The sequence below is a fragment of the Corticium candelabrum genome, chromosome 3, assembly GCF_963422355.1.
Source record: "Corticium candelabrum chromosome 3, ooCorCand1.1, whole genome shotgun sequence".
Classification (NCBI taxonomy): Eukaryota; Metazoa; Porifera; class Homoscleromorpha; order Homosclerophorida; family Plakinidae; genus Corticium; species Corticium candelabrum.
The window spans coordinates 4,827,988-4,855,284 of record NC_085087.1 but is presented as its reverse complement, the minus strand read 5'-3'; the positions used below and the strand labels follow the sequence as shown (position 1 = coordinate 4,855,284).

The 27,297-nt window shown below is 36.6% G+C and overlaps 1 protein-coding gene across 1 annotated transcript; it reads left to right on the top strand.

Moving 5' to 3' along the window:
• The first annotated feature begins 12,527 nt into the window (after positions 1–12,527).
• LOC134177548 (uncharacterized) lies at positions 12,528–14,003 on the top strand. The gene is made up of 3 exons (XM_062644329.1): positions 12,528–12,684; positions 12,750–12,786; positions 13,687–14,003. The coding sequence occupies exons 1-3, from the start codon at positions 12,543–12,545 to the stop codon at positions 13,850–13,852; spliced, it is 345 nt and encodes a 114-aa protein (XP_062500313.1). The 5' UTR covers positions 12,528–12,542; the 3' UTR covers positions 13,853–14,003.
• Positions 14,004–27,297: the final 13,294 nt, after the last annotated feature.

Sequence of the window (27,297 nt, the reverse complement as noted above, 5' to 3'; positions counted from 1 at the left end):
TCTGAAAAATTTACATGTAATGCAAATTAGGAGCTTGCACCGTTGAAATTTATGTACATAAAATCTAAAAGACGATTTAAGTAGAACATACAAATAAAGTCAAAATAATTAAGCAATTAAAAATAATCATGAATTAGGGACATAACAATTCCCATAATTCTTAAAAATCACACATTATATACAAAAAATTAGCAGAAAACGACAAGAAAATGCAGTTATGTGCAAATTCAAATTAAATCTTTGTCAAATTTGGATTTGAATTACTTAACTGGTAATCAACTGGTTAAGGTTGCAATGTTACACAGAAGATTTAATAGCAAACGCATTTCACATAAGGAAACTTAATTGATATATACTGATCTATACCTTGTTGCTACCAACCACAAAAACAGACGTGAAACCTGGTCTAATGCTCGCATGCCTGTTAGTGATCATCCGTTTGTCAAATGAAGTATCGTATATAATTGAAAATGTTAATATTCTTATGACTAGAACTGCTAAAACAATAGCAATTTATAAGTTTCAAAAACAAATATATACATCTAAGCAACCGATGTTTCTACTTCCTTACAGAACTCATTACTGTTGAGTTTGTCGATATCACATTGTCAGTCACGTGTACACCATACATACAATCCAATTTAACTTAATCACATCACAAACTACGATTTTGTCACATGACGACGGTCATGTCTTTAATCGTCGTCAATTTTTCGTCATACCAAACGTACAGTAATCAGACAGTTGAGTGTAGCCTCGTACCAGACCCTCTCGCGTCGTCGGGTCCGGTTCCCGTATAACACGACAACGCCGGCGCGAGAGAGTCTGGTACGAGGCTAGTTGAGTGTACGAAGTCATTGCAAGCGTTAGGTATATGGAAAGTCACAAGACTAAATCGCTCTGCGACTGATACGTCACATTAATGTACAGAATGCTTGCCTGGAAATAAAATCGTATCAGAAAGCAAATTCTTAAGTCAAATGTCTCACAGCGTCAATAATGTCTTTAGTTTCACCATCACACAAGAACCAGTTTGAACTACGTGGCACCTACAAAGATTAGATCATTTCCTTTATATTAATATTCAATAATTTAGCAAAATACCACTTACAACTTTGCTATTATTGATCAAAATGTAAAACTTTGGACTACAGCGATCATTGTTGATTTTGTCTGTATTTTGCTGTGCAAACTGTCATTTTGTGTGACAAATATCGATAGCGGTAGAATTTGCAATCCCGCAGGATAAAGCATACTGGTGACCTAAAATCTAAAATTAGATTAATACAACAAAATGCCGATACAGTCATACATAACTAACACGATTGTAAGCGTTACAGATACAATATATTGGATATTATATCATAAATATCAGTTACAAAAAATTTAAGAAAATGCATCTGCTGGTTTGCGCAAATTAAAAATTAAAGCGTTAAATTTGATTTAGAATCGTTTGCTTTGTAATTAACTATAGATTACCATGTTAATTAAACAGACACTTACCTAACGCAATTCTAAGCGTAGTAAATTAACATAAACATAACTGCTGTAATTATTTACCAACCACGAAAAGCAGTTGCCCTTTATCCCTCGGCATGATGTGATTGTTTATACATATAAATTTTATTTTTTGAATTACTAAAATTATTTTGTAATTAAATGTTTAAAGTTGTCTTGCTCTCAAGACTTTATATAGACATCTTGTTTACGTCACTGATCTGATGATTGCAATGTCACATACAATAATTTGACCAGAACTGATAGAACGGTACGTATGTAACTAGCTATTATTATAAACTGACGTCGCACTCATTAAAATTAAAGGTGCAAAACACAGAAAAAACAAACAAATAAACAAGTAATATAACTACTGTGGCATCAATCTACTGAAAGCAATTCTTCTAGTACTGATTTACTACTTCTAGCTGGTTCAAACAACCAATGGTACGCCAAGCTTACAACCTCGCGCCTAGACTCAAATAGATATAAATCAACGTTCTTCCAAATGTCATGAGCAATTGACTGTCTCGACAGTACCCTGGTGTGGGTTTGGCAGTAATGCAATTCCCATTCCCTGCATGAAGTAAAAAAGGACGACTGCTGAGAACTACACATAAGAGACGAAATGTACGCGATAACACTGTTCTCAGACTGAATTAGAGAAGACAAAAACTGTAGCTTTCGTTTCCTCAGCATTTTGGACAAAGGCAAAAGAACGATGAAATAAATCATTGTATCAACATGACATCCTCTTCTTCTGACATTGAAAATTTTCGTATAGCATCATTCCACGCTACACGTACTTTATGTAGTTGACTGTCAATGCAACGCCAAACCTGACACCCGTCAAATACGGCTGAAATGCTTGTAATAAACGACATAACACAATCGGAGTGGCTCCTTTAAATTGATGGCAAAAGGAGTTGAGGGATGACAAAAACCTCTTCATTTCAAACTCAATTGATAATGACTCTTTCATATCAGCGCACATAATATGCCCGAGATGTTTCCAGCTTCGAACAGAGTCCAGGATATTCCCATCAAGAGTCAGCTTAGGTAGTGGCAACGTTAACAGCCACGATGCTCTACTGAAGACAAAACGAATACATTTTGTTTTAGAAGAATTAACACTAAGTGCCTCTCAACAGCAAATTTAGAACAAATATTTAGTACTTGACGTAAGCCACACGAGGAGCCAGATAAGAGACAGATGTCATCAGCATATGCCACTGCTCCTATATTAACTTTTCCAACACTGCAACCATATCCCGACCTATTAAGTTATTAATCTTTACCAATAGATCGTCGATGTAAATAGAAAACAGTATTGGTGAAAGGACAACACCTTGTCGCACACCAGTAGTTACAGCAAATGTATCAGATAAGAATCGTCCCCACTTAACTCTGCCTTTCCAATTTTTGTACGTGTACCAGTATTCCAGTAACCGTAAAATTAATGGATTGAGACCTCGATCTTCCAAGATGCCAAACAATTTATCACGACTGATCCTGTCAAAGGCTTTAGAGGCGTCCATAAAACAAGAAAATACAAGATATCCTCTCATATTGAAATATTCTATAGTCTCTCGTACTATAAATAAGCACATAGTTGTACTATGTTTTTTTCTTAAAGCCAAATTGAAGATCGCTTGACTAAAGATTAGACTTACACATGTCCGCTAACACAAGTTCCAAGATCTTAGAAATTGTTGAAGTCAGAGTTATACAACTGTAATTTGACATATCAGATCTGCTGGCAAGTTTATCTTTCACTATTAGTACTATAATCGCATCTGTCATGGAGTTGGGCAGATAGCCGTGAATCAACATACAACTGAAAAGAGTTGGGATATGAGCAATGACGCAATCTGGTGTGTACATCAAGTGTTCCTCACAGATATTGTCCGAACCGAGAACATTATTGCCCCTCAGAGACTGAATGACTTTCTCAACCATGTCGGCTTCTACTACAAACTCAGATCCAAACGGTACCTCCCTGTGTAGACAATGTGATTGTCTATTTTGACTTGTACCAGACGTCATACATCTCAGAAAAGTGACTTCTCCAGAGTTGTGGAATATCGCTTTCATTAGATAACCCATTAATGGATGTTGCTTGTGAGATTTTTGAAGATTTCAGCATATCAACTGTCTTCCAAAATTGAGAGCTAGAGCCCCCAAACATGTGACAGGCTATTCTATCTAAACGTATCTCTTCGGTATGTCTTTTTGGACATCTTACTGCATTCTTGTATCTTTTCTTATCATTCTTCAGTACTTCATAGACAGGACCACTGGTTGGCTTTCCAGACGCTGCCCACTGACCAAAGACTGTCGTGCAGTCACTTGATAAAGACGGACATATTAGTTCGTCAGTTTCATTGGATAAGACTTAGCCAATATGTTGTCCTTTACGTGCACATCTTCTACAGACAGTGATCTTCGTCCTAGGGTCCTTCTTTCCATTAGATTTCCGAACGCAACCACGCCTAGAAAGGCGAAAAGGTCCCGGATATATTTTAATAAATTCTAGCCTCGCCCCCGCAAAACCAAGCCTTGGCTGACGGACTGAAATCTACGTTCTCAGGAGCAACGGTTGGAACACGATTCAAATCTTTGGCCACAAACCACGGCAGTTAAAATCCAGCAGTGTTAGCAGCTTGCAGGGCTTTCACAATATCATCTAAATCTGCCATCGCTTTATTTGCTTTGGTATTAGTTGTCTTTCTTTTTACATACCTCTGGCTAACAGATGCCCAATTCATTGAGCCCTGAAACAGGTTGCTTTTAGCATCAGAAATTTCGTCTTTTGCGTAAAAATCTTTGCATAGCAATATAAGATTGCGAAAGAAACCGAAGATAACTTACAGCGCAAGAAACATAAGAGCTTCGAAATCACAACGTCCGCCATCGTACATTCGGGATACGATCTATGGTAACGCCCCAACTGAATTGAGTCGAAAGAGCATTGTATAAAGAGTTTAATGTACACAAGCAGTAGCGCAGGAAAGCATTAGCCTAGCCGTTACCTATTTTTCCGACTAGAACCAAACTTATGTTACCTTAATATACTTCCGTAGAAATAATATCAATAAAAATAATTGACATGTAAGTAGGGAAAATTTGAAAGGTGATGTGATTTACAGATGTCACGTCACGTTCGTGTGACTCGCGCAAAGACACAAATACCTGCAGTCTGTGCTGATAAATGTGACTACTTGCGGGAAGATTGAAAATTTTTATCGAAATTTTGTTGTGACATATTAGAGTAAGACGTTCTCTCTTTCTAAAGTATTGTTAATTGTAGTATTATGGTTATCAGTCATGTTGTGCCTATATTGTGTTTAGACTCAGCAATGCTAGACAAGCACTTGACCTATTATCTATTTGTCTTTCGGGTATCAAATATTTCGGGTATCAGCTATTTTGGAGTCAGTCGCTAGTGAGCAAACAGTACTTTGTCTAATTGATAGGAAAGGTAAATCGTCATGAACATGCTTGGCCTGCATTTGCACAATTTTGTAAGAGAGTGAGACTGCAGCGTGCATTAATTAGAAATTTACTAACTTGTTACAACTTAACTGATGTTGATCAGCTAGTTTGTGTATAGATGTCTTGCTGTACGAGAAAAATATTACGCTGTACAGTCTTGTTGGGTTAAATATCTCATTCCTATCACATAAATCTCAAGAAAATTCAAAGAAATTTGTACCGTCTTAAAAGAGCGGTTGGACTGTTAAAACCTTTGAAGCTCATTTTACCTATCGGTGGCGAAAAGCAGTCAAAACGTCAAGCGGAAAAACATATCGGACAATCTTCAAGGCGTTTTACAAAACTCTCAAAGTAAATGGTATTACAAAGGAATACGATGGTGTGCACCTAAGATATACAGTTGTGCTACCTAATTCTACAAGCTTTTATTCAAAACGGCGACTTTATGTGTGGGTGGTAAGCTAAATTATATGTAAAAGCAATAAATTGTTAATAAATAATTAATTTATACATTAAAATACTTTAATGTTTAAAATAGTATAACTATATTAACTCTCACAGTTATGTATATTATCCTAAGTTATCAGAGACGTATCTCAAACGGTTTCTAGAGTGGACGAAAACCAATATTTTTGGCACCCGGACGTCATGCATGCAAGCACTTGATACACGTTTGCCACGGATACCATCATTTGATTGATTTTATAGTCTTGGGCAATGCTCCGATAAACCAAAATATTCTATCTCAATAAAGAATTGAATAAGACCGTCTCAGTGCACGGTTTTATGTTTTACCATTCATTTTGGATGTTATTTTTCCAGACATGCATGCTAAATTGTTTTGCTGTTTTTAATGTTAAATAGAAAACTAAAACTTTTATCTACATGTTTATTAATATAACTCTGATTTTCTTTGCTAATTCTTAATAGATTAAATCATAGTTCAAAATAGGCATGCAAGTTGTGATAGTTTGCTGCAAATAATTTGATTTTGAATTTCTGCTGCTGTTATGATATTATGTTTGGCTAAACGTTATAAATTCTTCCTATGACGTAAGAAAAACTCTCCTGATTAAATATATTTTCTCTTACTATTTATTGTTAATAGAATTTAATTTTTGTATACATACAGATCTTCCCGCAATCTCAGAACAATCCGTTATTCTGAGTGAATCAAATTCTTGTGTGAAAGCTTGTTTTAATGTTACCGGAAGTCCCAAGTCATCTCTGAAAATTGCTTAACAAGCCAACAAACTCGTCAACAGTTCTGTTGAAATAGACCAAAAATGCATCAACTTCGTGTCTGAGAACGTCCAAGATGCCGAAAAAGTTACTGTCCCTCGCGGCACAAAATTGTTTTGGACAATCAAATGTTACCATTAGTGTTCCAAATTCAAAGTTAGCTGAATTTACACTAAAGACTTGATATGAACGAAGAAGCAATAATTGAAATATTTGTTTGCACTTCGCAGGAGCTCTAAATCTTTAAAACGTTAAATTAAATACTCCACCTGTTAGTATCTCAAATACGCTCGGTACTCTCACACCGTCAGAATCATCTCCTGTTTCTTCAAATTTGATTGGTGCAACGACACAAAGTAATGCAGAAGAAAAGAGCAATACAAATTCATCAGGCAACCATGTATGACTAAATCTTTGGGGTACTAATATTTTACAACCTTTCTCTTTTCAGGATTTCCAATTTGGGCGAATGCAATTATTTCTATTTTTAGTATTGCGGCGATCGTATTTTTTCTCTGTATTACTATATTTTATGTTATAAGTAAGTTGTGGTATTCTGCATGCACGCACGCTATATTTACGTGTTTTCATACATTGTTGGATTAGAGAACACATCACACAAAGCAGCAAGTCAACATTCAAAGTATTTACATATATTCTCCAAATAATTACTATATTAAAAATAGTATTTTAATTGACAGAATCAAAACCTATTGTTTGATGAACAGTATCTAAGGATATATAGATATCCAAAGAGACTTAAGTTAGTTGCCTAAAACATAAGTCTTTTCATCATCGCTCCATCAATCATGGCTCGTAACTCGTACAACAAGCGTACAACGTTTTCGTGGCGCAGTCCAACTTATAACCGCATCAAAGTTACCTGATTAACAGCCAGACGATAGGTTTTCTTTCGAGGAAACGATCAGGGATCCGTTGAGATTGGCGACACTCCATGATGCATTTGCATACAGGCATATGATAGATGTTGTTGACCATAGCGTTCGGCGTTCGTCATGACCTGGTTAAATTTGTGACTTCGTGCAAGTGTCTTACAGAGGCGTATAATGTGTTTATTGAAACCTTCATCTGCAGCAAAATTTAAGTCATGGTTTCGTCTAGATCAATCGGATTTTTGTACTTCATTCGATAGCAAATTTGATACTCCGCCAATACACAAGAAAGACCATTCGAGTTTGTACAGGAAACGTCTTGATAGCCCCTCAGTGGTGGTGGAGCGATCTCCAGCTGCAAACGTTTGCAAATAGTCAGTCATAAGATATAGACGGAACCGATCAATCATTTCCTTTATCCATAAAATTACGTCTCTATAATAAGATATATTTAAAAGATTTGTTTCTATATATGATTTCTTGTTTATGTTGGAATGCATATTTTATATAAAATAATTATTATTTTACTATTAAAATAGCACAATTGTCTAGTTGCAACACATTATTAATTAGTTACAATTTTACAATTAACTATTTGAAATATATAATTAACTAGTTACAATATATACTAACTAGAATTATGTTTATTGATGGAGCAGTGAAGTCATCGAATCCAACGAATGAGGAGTCTAGCCATGTCCACGAATACATCTACTATATAAAGCTCAAATTGTCTGTGTGCGTGTGTGTGTGTGTGTGTGTGTGTGTGTGTGTGTGTGTGTGTGTGTGTGTGTGTGTGTGTCTGTCTGTCTGTCTGTCTGTTCGCGTTTGGAGGCCACGTCTTTTGTGCGTTCGCAACCGAAATCGGTACGCACACTCAAAAAAATTATGCAGCGGGTTCCCTCTCCAGGGGTCGACCCCCGCGTAAAATTTCTCGACAACGCACACGCTACACATTCCTGTTCATTTGAACACACGCCCATGCCAGTCCTGTGTACAATGTATGCATCGTCGTCCTACGCAAAGCTTCGAGCGATCGAATATCTCTTGCCGACGAAACTTACTCTTCTAGCGCTTTCGTTTCTCTCCAAATTCTGATTGCATTTGCACCGTATCCAACCTACACGTTTTCTGCAGCAAGCGCTACACGGGGAGTGTGTCGATTTCTATCGAAACAAGCGCGAAGAACAAGATTCGAATTCATTCAGAATATCCGGGACCTCGCATCAAAGATGCACGTGACGTGTTCACAGACCTATCTCTACAATACAGTATCTTGCCCGTACGAAGGACGGGCCAGGTATACTAGTACCTAATGAAGATCAAGTAAGGCAATTGAGACTGGAGTCATCTTATGTTGAACCATCCGATTTTGCTATTTAAGAAAATCCAGCCTACGGAGCTGCAGTTTAATTCTTCAGTTGTCACAACAATATTGTTGCTACAGATGTTTGCACTTCAACTTCATTGGTTGACAAAACCCGCTTAACTTTTAAGAAACTAGTGTAGACCTGTTTCAGCTTAGGCTGTATCGGAAGTGAAGTATAAAATGATTCAATGCATTTATGTAAACACAGAAAAATTTACATGCAATGCAAATTAGGAACTTGCACTGTTGAAGTTTACGTATATTAAATCTAAAAGAAGATCTAAGTAGAAACAGAGAAATTATGTTAGAATAATTAAGTTATTAACAATATGCATGAAGCAGGGACATAACAATTCGCATATTTCTTAGAGATCAGACATTATTTATAAAAGAAATTAGCAAAAAACAAGAAAATGCAGTTACGTCAAAATTTAAATTAAATCTTTGTCAAATTTTGATTTCAAATTGTTAACTGGTAATGGACCAGTTAAGGTTGCAATGTTACACAGACGATTTAATAGCGAACGCATTTCACGCACTGGAAGAACATCTAATTGATATATAATGGTCTATACCTTGTTGCTACCGATTACAACAACAAACATGAAACCTTGTCTGATGCTCGCATGAATGATATTGATCATCTGTTTCTCAAATGAATTGTCGTATATAATTTCAATTGTTAAAATCATTTTGACTACAACTGCTAAATAATGGCGATCTACAAGTTTCAGCAACAAATAAATAAATCTAAACAACCGGTGTCTCTAATGCTAACAGAAGCCTTTAATGTTGAGTTTGATCAGAGATCACAGTGTCAGTCACGTGCACAATAAACATGCAATGCAATGTAACTTAGTCACATGATAAACTACGATTTTGTCACATTGACAAGTCATTAGGTCATGTTATAATCGTGTGTGTCAATTTTTCGTCATACCAAACGTACAGTAATCAGACAGTTGAGAGTACGAAGTCATTGCAAGCGCTAGGTATATGGAAAGTTCCAAGTCTAAATCACTCTACGAATGATGTGTCACATTAATGTACAGAATTCTTGCCTGCAAATACAATTGTATTAGAAACCAAATTCTTACGTAAAATGTCTCACATTCACAATAATGTTTTTAGTTACACCATCACACAAGAACGATTTTGAACTACGTGACACCTACAAAGATTAGGATCATTTCATTTATATTAATATTTACTAATTTAGCAAAATAACACTTACAACTTTGCTATTGCTGATCTAAATATACAAGTTTCGACTACAATGGTCATTGTCGCTTCTGTCTCTATTTTTCTGTGCCAACGGTCCTTTGTGTGACAAATATCGATAGCGTTAGAATTTGCAATCCCACAAAATACGGCATAATAGTAACCTAAAATCTAAAATTGGATTAAGGTAACAACATGCAGATACTGTCATATATACTGACACTACTGTAAGCCTGACAGATACAATATATTGGATATTAAACCATAAATGGCATTTACAAAAATTTAAGACAATGCAGCTACTATTATGTGCAAAATAGAATCAAAGATTTTAAATTTGATTTAAAATCGTTTGCTTGGTAATTAACTACAGATTACCTTGTCAATTAAACAGACACTTACTTAACGCATTTCTACGTGTAGTAACTTAAAATAAACCTTACCGTTGTAATTGTTTACCTTCTTAGTACCGACTACGACAAGCAATTGCCATTTATCTCTCAAAATGGTGTGATTGTTTATACGTATAAATTTCAATTTTTGAATTAGTTAAGTATTTTGTTGATATAATGTTTAGAGTTTTCTTGTTCCCCAGACTTTACATATACATATTGTTTACGTCAGTGATATGATGATTGCAATATCACATGCTGTGGTTTGGCCTGAACTGATAGCACAGTACGAATGTAATTAGCTATGGTATCGCCCAACTGCTTTGAGTCGATGAAAGAACATGGTACCTAGAAAAGATGCAAAATTACCGTAGAACTGACATCAATAAGAAAAAATGGCATTGATATACGGGATATTTGAAATGTGGTGTGCTTTGTAGATATCACGCCACGTTCGTGTGACTCGCGCAAAGAGACAAAGACCTACAGTCTGTGCTAATAAATGTGACTATTGGTGGCGAGATCGAAAATTTTTATCACACTTTTGTCGTGCCTTGCTTGAGTAAGAAGTTCTCTCTTTGTAAAGTATGGTGAATTGCAGTACTATGGTTATCAGCCATGTTGTAACTACATTATGTTCAGACTCAGCAATGTTCGACAAGCACTTGACCTTTCATCTCTTTGTCTTTCGGGTATCTGTTGTTGTCGCTGTTCTGGAGTCAGTCGCTAGTGAGCAAACAGTACTTTGTCGAACTGATAGCAAAGGTAAATCGTCATGCGCATGCTTGATCTGCATTTGTAAAATTTTGTAAGAGAGTGAGATTTCAGCGTGCATTAATTAGAAAGTTACTAACTTGTTACAACTTAACAGATATTGACCAGCTGCTTTCTGTATAGATGTCTTGCTGTACAAAAAAAATATTACGCTGTACAGTCTTATTGGATCAAATATCCAACTCTCAACACATAAATTTCAAATAAGCGAAAACCGTTATAGGTTTATATCGTCTCGAAATTATATTTGGACCGTCAACGCTTTTAAAATTAATATTACCTATCGGTGGGGAAATAACGTCAAACCGTCAAACGGACGAAAATATCGGACAATGTTCAAGCCGTTTTACAGAAGGCTCACAGTCAATGGTACTACAAAGGAATACGATGGTGTGCGCCTAAGATATACAGCTGTGCTACCTAATTCTACGAGATTTTATTCAGAAACAGCGACTTTACGTGTCGGTGGTAAGATAAATTATGACTAAGAGCAATTAATATTATAACTACATTGACTCTCACTGTTATGTATATTATCCTAACTTAGGAGAGACGTATCTCAAAAGGTTTCCAGAGCGCTCGTTAACCAATCTTTATGGCACCTGGCCGTCATGCATGCACGTTCTTGATACACATTTGCTACGGATACCATCATTTGATTGATTTATAGTCCCGGGAAATGCTCCGGTGAACCTAAAAATTCCATCTCAGTAACCGATTGAATAAGACCGTCTCAGTGCACGGTTTTATGTTTTACCATTTATTTTAGATGCATGTTTTCTAGACATGCAAGCTAAATTATATTGTAAGCTGTTTTCTTCAAAAATATTATAAATTTTTTTTGCTGTTTTTAATGTTAAATAGAAAGACCTCAATTTTATCTACATATCTATTAATATATTAATTAATAAATTACTAAAACTCTCATTTTCTTTGCTAATTTATAATAGAATAAATCATGGTTTAAATTTGGCATGCAAATTGTGCGAAAGTTTTGTTCAAATAATTTGATATTGAACTTCTGCTGCTCTTATGATACTACCATTTGGCTAGTAGTTGTAAATCCTTTCAACCGTACGAGATATGCCCCCAATTAAACATATATTTTACTAGTTAATGGTAATAGAGTTTAATTTTTGCGCATATACAGATCTTCCCACAATCTCAGAGCAATCGACCATTATTATGAGTAACTCAAAATCTCGTGTAAAAGCTTGTTTCAACGTTACCGGAAATCCAAAACCTTCTCTGAAAATTGATCAACAAGCCAACAAAATCGTCAACAGTTCCGTTGAATTAGAAGAAAACTGTGTCTACTTTGAGCTTCAAAACGTCAAAGAAGCAGAAAAAGTTACTGTGGCAGCAGAAAACTGTTTTGGACAGTCAAATGTTACAATTAGTGTTCCAAAATTTCAAAGTTAGTTGACTTTACACTAAACAATTGACATGAACGAAGAACGCATAATTAGAGTATTTGTTTGCACATCGCAGGCACTCCAAATCCTCAAAACATGAAATCTAATACTCCACCTATTAGTACTTACAATGCACTCGGTACTCTGAAACCGTCCGAATCATCTCCTGTTTCTTCATACATAATCGGTGCAACGACACAAAGCACTGCAGAAGAAGAGAGCAATACAAATTCATCAGGTAACCATGTATGACCAAATTTTTGGTGTACTAATATTTTTAAGCTATTTCTCTTCAGGATTTCCGATTTGGGCGTACGCAATTATTTCTATTTTTAGTATTGCGGCGGTCATATTTTTTCTCTGTCTTGTCATATTTTATGTTAGAAGTAAGTTGTGGTATTTTGCATGCACGCACGCTTTGTTTACATATTTTTGTACATTTTTGGATTAGAGAGCACCTCACACAAAGCAGCAAGTCAGCATTCAAAGTATTTAGAAATATTTTCCAAATAATTACTATATTAAAAATATTTTTAATTAATTATTTATAGAATCAGAAACTATTGTTTGATGAACTATATCTAAGGATATATAGATATCCAAAGAGAGTTGCCTAAAATATAAGACCCTTCATCATCGGTCGATCAATCATGGCTGATAACTCGTGCAACAAGCGTACAACGTTTTCGTAGCGCAGCCCAGCTTATAGCCGCATCAAAGTTACTTAATTAACAGCCAGACGATATGTTTTCTTTCGAGGAAATGATCATGGATTCGTTGAGATTGGCGACACTCCATGATGTATTTGCAGTACAGGCATACGATATAATTATGTTTTGACCATTGCGCGCGGCATTCGTCATAAACTGGTTAATTTTTGTGGCTTCGTGCAAGTTTCTTACAGATGCGTATGATTTGCTTATAGAAACTGTCACCTGCAGCAAAATTTAAGTCATGTTATCGTCTAGATCAATCGGATTTTTGTACTTCATTCGATAGCAAATTTGATACTCCTCCACTACACAACAAAGACAATTCGAGTTTGTCTAGGAAACGTCTTGATAGCCTCTCTGTGGTGGCGGAGCGATCTGCAGCTGCAAACGTTTGCAAAGAGTCAGTCATTAGATATAGACTTAACCGATCGATGTCATTTCCTTTATCCATAAAATTACGTCTCTATTATAAGGTGTATTATAAAGATCTGTTTCTATATATGATTTCTTGTTTATGTTCAAATGCATATTTTATACAAAATAATTATTATGTTACTATTGAAACAACACAATTGTGTAGTTGGAGTATATTATTAATTAGTAACAATATACAATTACCTACTTACAATATATAATTAACTAGTTACAATATATACTAACTAAAATTATGTTTAGTGATGGAGGAGTGAAGCCATCGAATCCAACGAATGAGGAGTCTAGCCATGTCTATGAATACATACCTAATGAAGATCAAGTAAGGCAAGTGAGACTGGAGTCATCTTATGTTGAACCATCCGATTTTGCTATTCAAGAAAATCCAGCCTACGGAGCTGCAGTTTAATTCTTCAATTGGCGCAACTATGTTGTTGCTATAGAGGTTTGCACTTCAACTTCGTTGGATGACAAAACCCGCTTAACCTTAAGGAACTAGTGCAGACCTGTTTCAGCTTAGGATGTATCGGAAGTGAAGTATAAAATGATTAAATGCATTTTTGCAAAAATAGAGAAAACTTTACATGCAATACAAATTAAGAGCTTGAAACCGATTGAAATTTACGTACATAAAATCGAAAAGACGGTTTAAACAGAAACACAGAAATAATGTCAAAATAATTAAATTATTAACAATAAGCATGAAGCAGAGACATAACACTTCGCATATTTCTCAAAGATCAGACCTTATTCATCAAACATTGCAAAGAAACGAGTATGAGGTTATGTTAAAATTCAAATTACATCTTTGTAAAATTTTAATTTTGAATAGTTAACTGGTAATCGACTAGTTAAGGCTGCAATGTTACACAGACGATTTAATAGCGAAAGCATTTCACGTAAGGACACTTAATTATATATACACTGGTCTATAAATTGTTGCTACCGGCCACAACAACAGTAGACCTGAACCTTGTCTGATGTTCACATGATTGATAGAAATCATCCGTTTGTCAAATAAAATATCGTATATAATTTTAAATGTTAAAATTGATTTGACTAGGACTGCTAAAATAATAGCAATCTATAACTTTTAACAACAAATATATACATCTAAGCAGCCGATGTTTCTACTGCTTTACAGAAGCATTGATATTGAGTCTGAGCCGACGTCACAGTGTCAGTCACGTGTACAATAAACATACAATGCAATTTAACTTAATCACATTATGAACTACGATTTTGTCACTTTGACAAGGCATTAGTCAATTTTTCAACGTACCAAACGTACAGCAATCAGAAAGTTGAGTGTACGAAGTCAAAGCAAACGCTAATTGTATAGAAAGTTACAAATCTAAATCACTCTGCGAACGATATTTTACATTATTATTATGTACAGAATGCTTGCCTGGAAATAATTGCGAATGGCAGTTGACGCCATATTTAGGAAAGGCATTCGACGGGGACTTGGTCTTCGATGGAGAGACTCACTGTATCAGCGCCTAGGTAATTGAATGTTCAATGCGTCAGTAAAGATTCGAACAGTACAAGCTTTATCGTTGAAACGGTCACTAGACTCTAGAATTGGCCTAGATAGAGGACTATCGTGGAAAGTCTATAGAGATAAGTTGTCTTTTGTAGATGTGCATACTAATTTTTTGCCATCTCGCTGAAGGAATTACGTTCTCTGTTATATACTTAGCTGTCTGTTTGTTTTTGATGTGTCTATGTGTATGTGTGTGGGTTTATACGTATATTTCTCTCATTTGTGAGAGAATGTACCTGTTGGTACAATGTGAAATATATTATTATAAAACCGTATCAGAAAGCAAATTCTTACGTAAAATGTCTCACATCGACAATAATGTTTTTAGTTACACCATCACACAAGAACGAGTTTGAACTACGTAACACCTCCAAAGATTAGATCATTTCATTTATATTAATATTCACAAATTTAGCAAAATACCACTTATAACGGTCAGTGGGTCTTTCGGGTCAGTGGGTCTTTCGGCCATTTCAAATTTAAAATTTTCAAATTTTTAAATTTTAAATTTTCAAATTTTAATTTTTTAATTTTTTAATTTCTAATTTCTATTTTTTTTACATAACTTTTTTATTTTTTTAAAATTTGCATTACATTTTCAAATTTTAATTTTTAAAAAATCAAAAATTTCAAATTTTATTATTTCAAATTTGTAAATTTTTAGGTCCAGTATATTAGAAATTGCTTTGCCTACGAGAAAGCGGACGTAGTTGTCTAGATGAACTGATGGTCGGATTTGAACTAACAGAAATTGAACGCTCATCCGTTCTTTCAAATAATTTGAGTACATCAGAAAAAGAAAATTGAAAGAGCGAGTAGCAGTGTACGCGGTAGGGAGTCCATTGGACGGCGTAGGGGTGCATTCCAACGCGTGCTGATACATTGATTCAATTAAACTAGGCGCGGTTTCTGCTAATCGCATCAGCACGTTTTCTGTACCGTGTTTCTGCACCTGTACGTACGGCGCTTCAGACAGTTACTAATTTTTAGTAACTCGAAGTGCATGGTCGCGTCATTACTGTAGATGTAGGAGTACGATTGGCCCAACTGCAAGTTGCACTTCATGTCTAGATTTTGTACATCACATAGAACACTACCCGATAGCGCAGATAGAACGTCTACAACCTCATGCTGTGTTTCTCCTGTGCCGTGAGAACAGAACCCACAATGACTACAAGTGAGAATTACGAGACCAAATAATAAAGGTGGACACGCAAGCAGTGCTCATGGCAGGAGGGCATAGGGAACGTACGTGTACACTCCTGCTGACAGGCCCCTCCCCTCGACGGTACCGCGTCCAACTACTACATTTACGTATGTCGTACTGTACCGGCAGAATAACCGCCAATTCAATACCAACTAACTTTACACAAGCAACGTACTGCATGATCGCGCGAATTACGTTTGTACTGTATCGTAACCTTTCTACAGAGTCTCTAATTAGCTAAGAATGCAACAACACGCAGCTAGAGATCCTCTAGTATCGGTATCGACATCTGTTAGGGGTTTCGTTGAAGGACGCCCCCACACTACACATAGAACGCACGCACACACAATAAACAACGGATCCGAGTCAAAGACATCGTTTACCACTCGGTAGGGGTTGATCGGTAGAGCGTGCGTTGAAAGAATGCTGTCACATGTTCGGCAAGATCGCTAGCGTTACGAGGTCGTGGAGGGCACAATCACGTTGGTGGTCGATGGTGCTTTGGAAATACTCCTGGATCATGAGAGCTGGCAGCGCCGACTAACTAAATTTCCGGACAGCGAACAACTTGGGGATTCCCCAACTAATTAACTGTAACCTATACCGCCGTGCAGCACGTACAGTATAGGCACATCGTATCGAATTGAGTCACGGGCTAAATTATGGTATTACATCATATTGGCGTATTGTATATGATATTGTAGATGCTATTAGAAGGTAGTTGTAAGGTGATAATAGTAGCGCCAAGAGTCATGTAGTTGCTGCCAACGGCCGTTGACTGTTTCTGAGTAAAAGTTATCAAAACTAAATCTCAACGTAAAGGCTTGTAATCTCACTTGGCGAACATGGTCGCATCTGATGCGGTCCGTACTGAATTCAGAAAGTCTATTTAGAACTCCTCCCTCTCCTTCAAATGATCGAACAGCATCATCTACAGTTGGGATGTCTTGTGCTTGAAGTCTGACAGCCATGGACATCTGAATTCTGTCTCTGGCTCTACCGATCAACCCCTACCGAGTGCTAAACGATGTCTTTGACTCGGATCCGTTGTTTATTGTGTGTGCGTGCGTTCTATGTGTAGTGTGGCGGCGTCCTTCAACGAAACCCCTAACAGATGTCGATACCGATACTAGAGGATCTCTAGCTGCGTGTTGTTGCATTCTTAGCTAATTAGAGACTTTGTAGAAAGGGTACGATACAGTACAAACGTAATTCACGCGATCATGCAGTACGTTGCTTGAGTAAAGTTAGTTGGTATTGAATTGGCGGTTATTCTGCCGGTACACTACGACATACGTAAATGTAGTAGTTGGACGCGGTACCGTCGAGGGGACGGGCGTGTCAGCAGGAGTGTACACGTACACGTTCCCTATGCCCTCCTGCCATGAGCACTGCTTGCGTGTCCACCTTTACTATTTGGTCTCGTAATTCACTTGTAGTCAGTGTGGGTTCTGTTCTCACGGCACAGGAGAAACACAGCATGAGGTTGTAGACGTTCTATCTGCGCTATCGGGTAGTGTTCTAGGTGATGTACAAAATCTAGACATGAAGTGCAACTTCCAGTTGGGCCAATCGTACTCCTATATCTACAGTAAGGACGCGACCATGCACTTCGAGTTACTAAAAATTAGTAACTGTCTGAAGCGCCGTACGTACAGGTGCAGAAACACGGTACAGAAAACGTGCTGATGCGATTAGCAGAAACCGCGCCTAGTTTAATTGAATCAATGTATCAGCACGCGTTGGAATGCACCCCTACGCCGTCCAATGGACTCCCTACCGCGTACACTGCTACTCGCTCTTTCAATTTTCTTTTTCTGATGTACTCAAATTATTTGAAAGAACGGATGAGCGTTCAATTTCTGTTAGTTCAAATCCGACCATCAGTTCATCTAGACAACTACGTCCGCTTTCTCGTCGGCAAAGCAATTTCTAATATACAGAACCTAAAAATTTACAAATTTGAAATAATGAAATTTAAAATTTTGATTTTTCCAAAATTAAAATTTGAAAATGTAATGCAAATTTTAAAAAAAAAGTTATGTAAAAAAATTAGAAATTAGAAATTAAAAAATTAAAAAATTAAAATTTGAAAATTTAAAATTTGAAAATTTGAAAATTTGAAATTTGAAATGGCCGAAAGACCCACTGACCCTTTCGGCCATTTCAAATTTTAAATTTTAAATTTTTAAATTTTAAATTTTCGAAATTCAATTTTTCAATTTTTTTGTTTTGAAATTTTAAATTTTAATTTAACGTTACCATTTTTTTAAAATTTGCATTGAATTTTCAAATTTTAATTTTTTGAAAAATCAAAATTTAAAATTTGATTATCTCAAATTTGTAAATTTTTAAGTGCAGTATATTAGAAATTGCTTTGCCGACGAGAAAGCGGATGTAGTTGTATATATGAACTGATGGCCGGATTTGAACTAACGAAAATTGAACGCTCATCCGTTCTTTCAAATAATTTGAGTACATCAGAAAAAGAAAATTGAAAGAACGAGTAGCAGTGTACGCGGTAGGGAGTCCATTGGACGGCGTACTGGTGCATTCCAACGCGTGCTGATGCGCTGATTCAATTAAACTAGGCGCGGTTTCTGCTAACCACATCAGCACGTTTCCTGTACCGTTTCTCTGCACCTGTACCTACGCCGCTTCAGACAGTTACTAATTTTTAGTAACTCGAAGTGCATGGTCGCGTCGTTACTGTAGATGTAGGAGTACGATTGGCCCAACTGCAAGTTGCACTTCATGTCTAGATTTTGTACATCACATAGAACACTACCCGATAGCGCAGGTAGAACGTCTACAACCTCATGCTGTGTCTCTCCTGTGCCGTGAGAACAGAACCCACACTGACTACAAGTGAATTACGAGACCAAATAATAAAGGTGGAGACGCAAGCAGTGCTCATGGCAGGAGGGGATAGGGAACGTACGTGTACACCGTCCTGCTGACACGCCCGTCCCCTCGACGGTACCGCGTCCAACTACTACATTTACGTATGCCGTACTGTACCGGCAGACTAGTCGCCAATTCAATACCAACTAACTTTACACAAGCAACGTACTGCATGATCGCGTGAATAACGTTTGTAACCTTTCTACAGAGTCTCTACCTAGCTAAGAATGCAACAACACGCAACTAGAGATCCTCTAGTATCAGTATCAACATGAATTAGGAGTTTCCTCCTGTATCGCTGAAGGACACCCCACACTAGACATCGAGTACACGCACACACGCACACACAATAAACCGAGTTTTGTGTCCAGGATATTGAGCCTAGTAAGGCACAAGATTTATTTGCGGATGAGCTAGTTGCTGCCTCCTTCCATGTTATCCAGGAGCAACTTGTCTTAGAATGCGTCCAATGCGTTTGTCACCAACTCTAAGTCCTCCTGCTTGAAGATACCCTTTCATCATCTTTCTTCCGTGCGCTGGACCAACCTACGTAGAGACAGGGGCGTAGCGTCCAGTCCGACCGGTCCGGCCATGGCCGGACCGGTTTTTGAAATATGCACTTTCGCCAGACGCTCAATGGCATCAACTTCCGTTTTAAGGGTATAGCCGATTAAATAAGTAATATATTTCTGCTCATGCAGTACTTTGTGCGTCGGCCTTGCGTTCTCCAGACGTCAGTTGAAGGTACTGTACAGGCTCGGAGACATGGCTGTCATTATAGTTCTCGTTAATTAAAGTTGTCCCGCCCATCTACTAGCGTGCGCTACATTGCCCAGCCCACTAGCGCGCGCTAGGCCGGACCGGTTTTCATTTACTTCCTACGCCCCTGAGAGACGTGTAACAACGGCAAAAGTCTCCATCTGTTTAAACGGGTTTAGTAAAAAGAACATATTACTTCTCTAACAGCTGCCTGGACTACCAGCCTCATGTCAAAGTAAGATAATGCAGAACGATAATGAATGTTTTGCTCATGACAAAATCGTCTAGCGGATCGTTCAAAAAAACCTTTGACTCCAGGATGTCTTCTTCGAAGTATCTAACTTATGTTCGAGTGCGATAGCCCAGCCTTCACCATTTCTTGAATTTCTCTCTCGTCCATCCGTGACTCAATTTGATACGATGTGCCTATACTGTACGTGCTGCTAATTAGTTGGGCAATCCCCAAGTTTGTCGCGTGCGTGAAAGAATGCTGTCACATGTTCGGCAAGATCGCTAGCATCACGAGGTTGTCGAGGGCACAATTACGTTGGTGGTCGATGGTGCTTTGGAAATTCTCCTGGATCGTGAGAGCTGACAGCGCTGACTAACTAAATTTTAATAGCTACGTAGGCAGATACGCGAGTTTCCGGACAGCCATGCAGACTCTAAGGATCAACCCCTACCGAGTGCTAAACGATGTCTTTGACTCGGATCCGTTGTTTATTGTGTGTGCGTGTGATCTATGTGTAGTGGGGCGTCCTTCAACGAAACAGAAGGAAACCCCTATTTGATGTTGATACTGATACTACAGGATCTCTACGCGATCATGCAGTACGTTGCTTGTGTAAAGTTAGTTGGTATTGAATTGGCGACTAGTCTGCCGGTACAGTACGGCATACGTAACTGTAGTAGTTGGACGCGGTACCGTCGAGGGGACGGGCGTGTCAGCAGGACGGTGTACACGTACGTTCCCTATCCCCTCCTGCCATGAGCACTGCGTGCGTCTCCACCTTTATTATTTGGTCTCGTAATTCACTTGTAGTCAGTGTGGGTTCTGTTCTCACGGCACAGGAGAGACACAGCATGAGGTTGTAGACGTTCTACCTGCGCTATCGGGTAGTGTTCCATGTGATGTACAAAATCTAGACATGAAGTGCAACTTGCAGTTGGGCCAATCGTACTCCTACATCTACAGTAACGACGCGACCATGCACTTCGAGTTACTAAAAATTAGTAACTGTCTGAAGCGGCGTAGGTACAGGTGCAGAGAAACGGTACAGGAAACGTGCTGATGTGGTTAGCAGAAACCGCGCCTAGTTTAATGGAATCAGCGCATCAGCACGCGTTGGAATGCACCAGTACGCCGTCCAATGGACTCCCTACCGCGTACACTGCTACTCGTTCTTTCAATTTTCTTTTTCTGATGTGTGCTCAAATTATTTGAGAGAACGGATGAGCGTTCAATTTCTGTTAGTTCAAATCCGGCCATCAGTTCATATATACACTACGTTCGTTTTCTCGTCAGCAAAGCAATTTCTAATATACTGCACCTAAAAATTTACAAATTTGAAATAATCAAATTTTAAACTTTGATTTTTCAAAAAATTAAAATTTGAAAATTCAATGCAAATTTTAAAAATTGGTAACGTTAAATTAAAATTTTTAAATTTCACACAAAAAAACTGAAGAATTGAATTTTAAAACTTTAAAATTTAAAAATTTTAAATTTTTGTAATTTGAAATGGCCGGAAGACCCACTGACCTATAACTTTGCTATTATTGATTTAAATGTAAAAGTTTGGACTACAGCGCTCATTGTTGATTCCATCTGTATTTTGCTGTGCCAACTGTCCTTTTGTCTGACAAATATCGACAATGCTAGAATTTGCAATCCCGCAGAACATGCCATACTGGTGACCTAAAATCTAAAATTAGATTAAGACAACAACATGCAGATAATGTCATACATAACTAACACGATTGTAAGCGTGACAGATACGATATATTGGATAATAAATCATAAATGGCGTCAACAAAAATTTAAGAAAATACAGCTACTAGTATGTAGAAATTAAATCAAAATTTATAAATTTTATTTAAAATCATTTGCTTGGTAACTAACTATAGATTACCTTGTTGATTAAACAAACACTTACCTAACGCATTTCTACGCGTGGTAAACAAAAATACACCTAACTTCTCAACTGTTTACCATCTTAGTACCGACCACGACAAGTAGTTGCCCTTTATTCTTCGGCATAGTGTGATTTTTTGTACATATAAATTTTAATTTTTGAATTAGTTAAGTATTTCGTAAATAAAAGGTTGGTGTTGTCTTCCTCTCCAGACTCTATATATACGTCTTGCTTAAATCAATGATCTGATGATTGCAATATTACATGATATAATTTGACCAGAACTGCTAGAACAGCATGTACGTAACTAGCTAGGGTACCGCCCAACTGCATTGAGTCGATAAAAAAGACATGGTATCTAGAGTTTACTGTATACAAGCGGTAGCGCAGCAAAGCATAGCCTAGCCGGTACCTATTTTCTCGACCAGAGACAAACTAATGTTACCTTAATGAACTACCGTAGAAACAATATCAATAGCTAAAATATTGTCATGACGTACGGGATATTTGAAAGGCGGTGTGCTTTACAGATATCACGCCGCGTTCGTGTCACTCGCGCCAGGACACAAAGACCTACAGTATGTTCTGATAAATGTGACTATTGGTAGCGAGATTGAAAAACCTTGTCACAATTTTGTTGTGCCTTGCTAGAGTAAGAAGTTCTCTCTTTGTAAAGTATGGAGAATTGCAGTACTATGGTTATCAGCCATGTTGTGTCTACATTATGTTCAGACTCAGCAATGTTTCACAAGGTTTTGACCTTTCATCTATTTGTCTTTCGGATATCTATTGTTGTCCCTATTTTGGAGTCAGTCGCTAGTGAGCAAACAGTACTTTGTCAAACAGATAGAAAAGGTAAATCGTCAGGCGCATGCTTGGCCTGCATTTGCAAATTTTTTTAAGAGAGTGAGACTGCAGAGTGCATTAATAACAAAAGTTACTAAATTGTTACAACTTAACTGATATTGATCACTGGTTTCTGTATAGATGTCCTGCTGTACGAAAAAATATTACGCTTTACAGTATTGTTGGATCAAATATCGTATTCGTACCGCAAGATTTCCAATAAACGGAAATTCAAACAATTTTGTACTCTCTGAAAACTACAGTTAGAACATCAACGCCTTTGCAAATAATTTTACCTATCAGTCGCAAAAACCAGTATAAACGTCAAACGGAAAAGAATATCGGACAATCTTCAAGGCGGTTTACAAAAAAAACTCAAAGTAAATGGTATTACAAAGAAATACGATGGTGTGCGCCTAAGATATACAGTTGTGCTACCTAATTCTAAGAGATTTCTTTCAAAAACGGCGACTTTTCGTGTCGATGATAATCTAAGTTATGACTAAAAGCAATAAATAATTAATAAATAATTAATTTATACATTGAAATACCTTAATGTTTAATATGGTATAAGTGTATTATCTCTCACTATTATGAATATTATCCTAAGTTATCAGAGACATATCTCAAAAAGGTTTCCAGAGTGTACGAAAACCGATTTTTTGGGCACCCGTACAAAGTACTGCAGAAGAAAAGAGCAATACAACTTAATCAGGTAACTATGTATGACTAATATTTGGTGTTCTAGTATTTTTAATCCCTTTTCTTTTCAGGATTTCCAATTTGGGCATATGCAATTATTTCTATATTTAGTATTGCGGTCTATCATGTTTTTCTCTGTATTATCATATTTTATGTTAGAAGTAAGTTGTGGTATTCTGCATGCATTCACGCTATATTTACTTGTTGTCATACATTGTTGGATTAGAGAACACATTACACAAAGCAGTAAATCAACATTCAAAGTATCTAACATATATATATATATATATATATATATATATATATATATATAATAATAATTACTATATTAAAAATAGTGTTTTAATTAATTTATTGATAGAATCAGAAGTTATTGTTTGCTGAACAACACTTAAGGATATATAGATATTCAAAAAGAGTTGCCTAAAAACATAAGCCTTTCATCATCGCTCGAACAATCATGGCTGCTAACTCGTACAACAAGCGTAAACCGTTTAAATAACGCAGCCCAACTTATAGACGCATCAAAGTTAGTTGATTAACAGCCAGTCGATATGTTTTCTTTCGAGGAAATGATCATGGATCCATTGAGATTGGCGGCATTAAACGATGCATTTGCGGTACAGGCGTACGATGTGTGTTGTTGACCATTGCGTGCAGCGTTTGTCATAACCTGGTTAATTTTTGTGGCTTCGAGAAAGTTTCTTATATAGTGTTCATGCAAACCGTCACCTGCAGCCAAATTGATGTCACGATTTCGTTTAGATCAATCGGATTTTTGGACTTCTTTCGACAGTAAATTTAATACTCAGACACCACCCCAAAGACCATTCGAGTTTGTATAGCTACGAAACGTCTTGATAGCTTCTCAATGATGGTGAACACATCACACAAAGCAGCAAGTCAACATTCGAAGTATTTACACATATTTGCCAAATAATTACCATATTAAAAATAGCGTTTTAGTTGACTATTGACAAAATCAAAACCTATTGCTTGATGAACAGTATCTAAGGATATATAGATATCCAAAGAGAGTTAATTAGTTGCCTAAAACGTAAGTCTTTTCATCATCGCTCGATCAATCCTTGCTCGTAACTCGTACAACAAGCGTACAACGATTTCATGGCGCAGCCCAACTTATAGCCGCATCAAAGTTACCTGATTAACAGCCAGACGATAGGTTTTCTTTCGAGGAAACGATCAGGGATCCGTTGAGATTGGCGACACTCCATGATGCATTTGCATTACAGGCATATGATAGATGTTGTTGACCATAGCGTTCGGCGTTCGTCATGACCTGGTTATATTTGTGGCTTCGTGCAAGTCTCTTACAGAGGCGTATAATGTGCTTATTGAAACCTTCATCTGCAGCAAAATTTAAGTCATGGTTTCGTCTAGATCAATCGGATTTTTGTACTTCATTCGATAGCAAATTTGATACTCCGCCACTACACAACGAAGTCCATTGGAGTTTGTATAGGAAACGTCTTGATAGCCTCTCAGTGGTGGTGAAGCAATCTCCAACTGCAAACGTTTGCAAAGAGTCAGTCAAAAGATATAGACTTAACTGATCGATGTCATTTTCTTTGTCCATCAAATTACGTATCTATAATTAGGTGTATTTCAAAGATCTGTTTCTATATATGATTTCTTGTTTATGTTAAAATGCTTATTTTATATAAAATAATTATTATGTTACTACTACAATAGCACAATTGTCTATTTGCAAAATATTATTAATTAGTTACAATTGACAATTAACTAGTTACAATATATAATTAACTAGTTACAATATATACTAAGTAGAATTGTGTTTATTGATGGAGCAGTGAAGTCATCGAATCCAACGAATGAGGAGACTAGCCATGTCTATAAATACATACCTAATGAAGATCAAGTAAGGCAAGTGAGACTGGAGTCATCTTATGTTAAACCATCCGATTTTGCTATTCAAGAAAATCCAGCCTACGGAGCTGCAGCTTAATTCTTCAGTTGTCACAACAATGTTGTTGCTAGAGATGTTTGCACTTTAACTTCATTGGCTGACAAAACCCGCTTAACTTTAAAGAAACTAGTGTAGACCTGTTCCAGCTGAGGCTGTATCGAAAGTGAAGTATAAAATGATTAAATGCATTTTTGTAAAAACCGAAAAATTTACGTGTAATGTACATTAGGAACTTGCACCGTTGATATTTACGTGTATTAAATCTAAAAGACGATCTAAGTAGAAACATAGAAATAATGCCAGAATAATAAAGTTATTAACAATAAGCATTTAGCAGAGACATAACAATTCGCACATTTCTTAGAGATCAGACATTACTTATAAAACAAATTAGCAAGAAACAAAGAAAATGCAGTTACGTCAAAATTCACATTAAATCTTTGTCAAATTTTGATTTTAAATAGTTAACTGGTAATAGACCAGTTAAGATTGCAATGTTACACAGACGATTTAATAGCGAACTCATTTCACGCACTGGAGGAAACCTAATTGATATATAATGGTCTATACATTGTTGCTACCGACCACAACAACAAACGTGAAACCTTGTCTGATGTTCGCATGAATGATATATTGATCATCTGTTTGTCAAATGAATTGTCGTATATAATTTCAAATGTTAGGATTATTTTGACTACAACTGCTAAAATAATAGCAATCTACAAGTTTCAGCAACAAATATATAAATCTAAACAACCGATGTCTAATGCTAACAGAACCCTTTAATGTTGAGTTTTATCACAGATCACAGTGTCAGTCACATGCACAATAAGCATACGATGCAATGTAACTTAGTCACATGATGAACTACGATTTCGTCACATTGACAAGTCATTAGGTCATGTTATAATCGTGTGTGTCAATTGTTCGTCATACCAAACGTACAGTACTCAGACAGTTGAGTGTACGAAGTCATTGCAAGCGCTAGGTATATGGAAAGTTTCAAGTCTAAATCACTCTACGAATGATGCGTCAAATTAATGTACAGAATTCTTGCATGGAAATACCATCGCATTAGAAACCAAATTCTTACGTAAAATGTCTCACATCGACAATAATTTTTTAGTTACATTATCACACAAGAACGAGTTTGAACTACGTGACATTTACAAAGATTAGGATCATTTCATTTATATTAATATTTACTAATTTAGCAAAATACCACTTATAACTTGCTATTGTTCAGCTAAATATAAAAGTTTCGACTACAATGGTCATTGTCGCTTCTGTCTTTATTTTGCTGTGCCAACTGTCCTTTTGTGTGACAAATATCGATAGCGTTAGAATTTGTAATCCCTCAGAATAAGGCATAATAGTGACCTAAAATCTAAAATTGGATTAAGACAACAACATGCAGATACTGACATACATAACTAAAACGATTGTAAGCGTGACAGATACAATACATTGGATATAAAATTATAAATGGCATTTACAAAAATTTAAGACAATGCAGCTACTAGTATGTGAAAATAGAATCAAAGATTTTAAATTTGATTTAAAATCGTTTGCTTTGTAATTAACTATAGATTACCTTGTCTATTTAACATACACCTACCAAACGCATTTCTACGCTTATTAACTTAAAATACACCTAACCGTTGTAATAGTTTACCTTCTTAGTACCGACTACGACAATCAGTTGCCATTTATCCCTCGGAATGGTGTGATTGTTTATACATATAAATTTCAATTTTTGATTTAGTTAAGTATTTTTTTGATATAATGTTTAGAGTTGTCTTGCTCC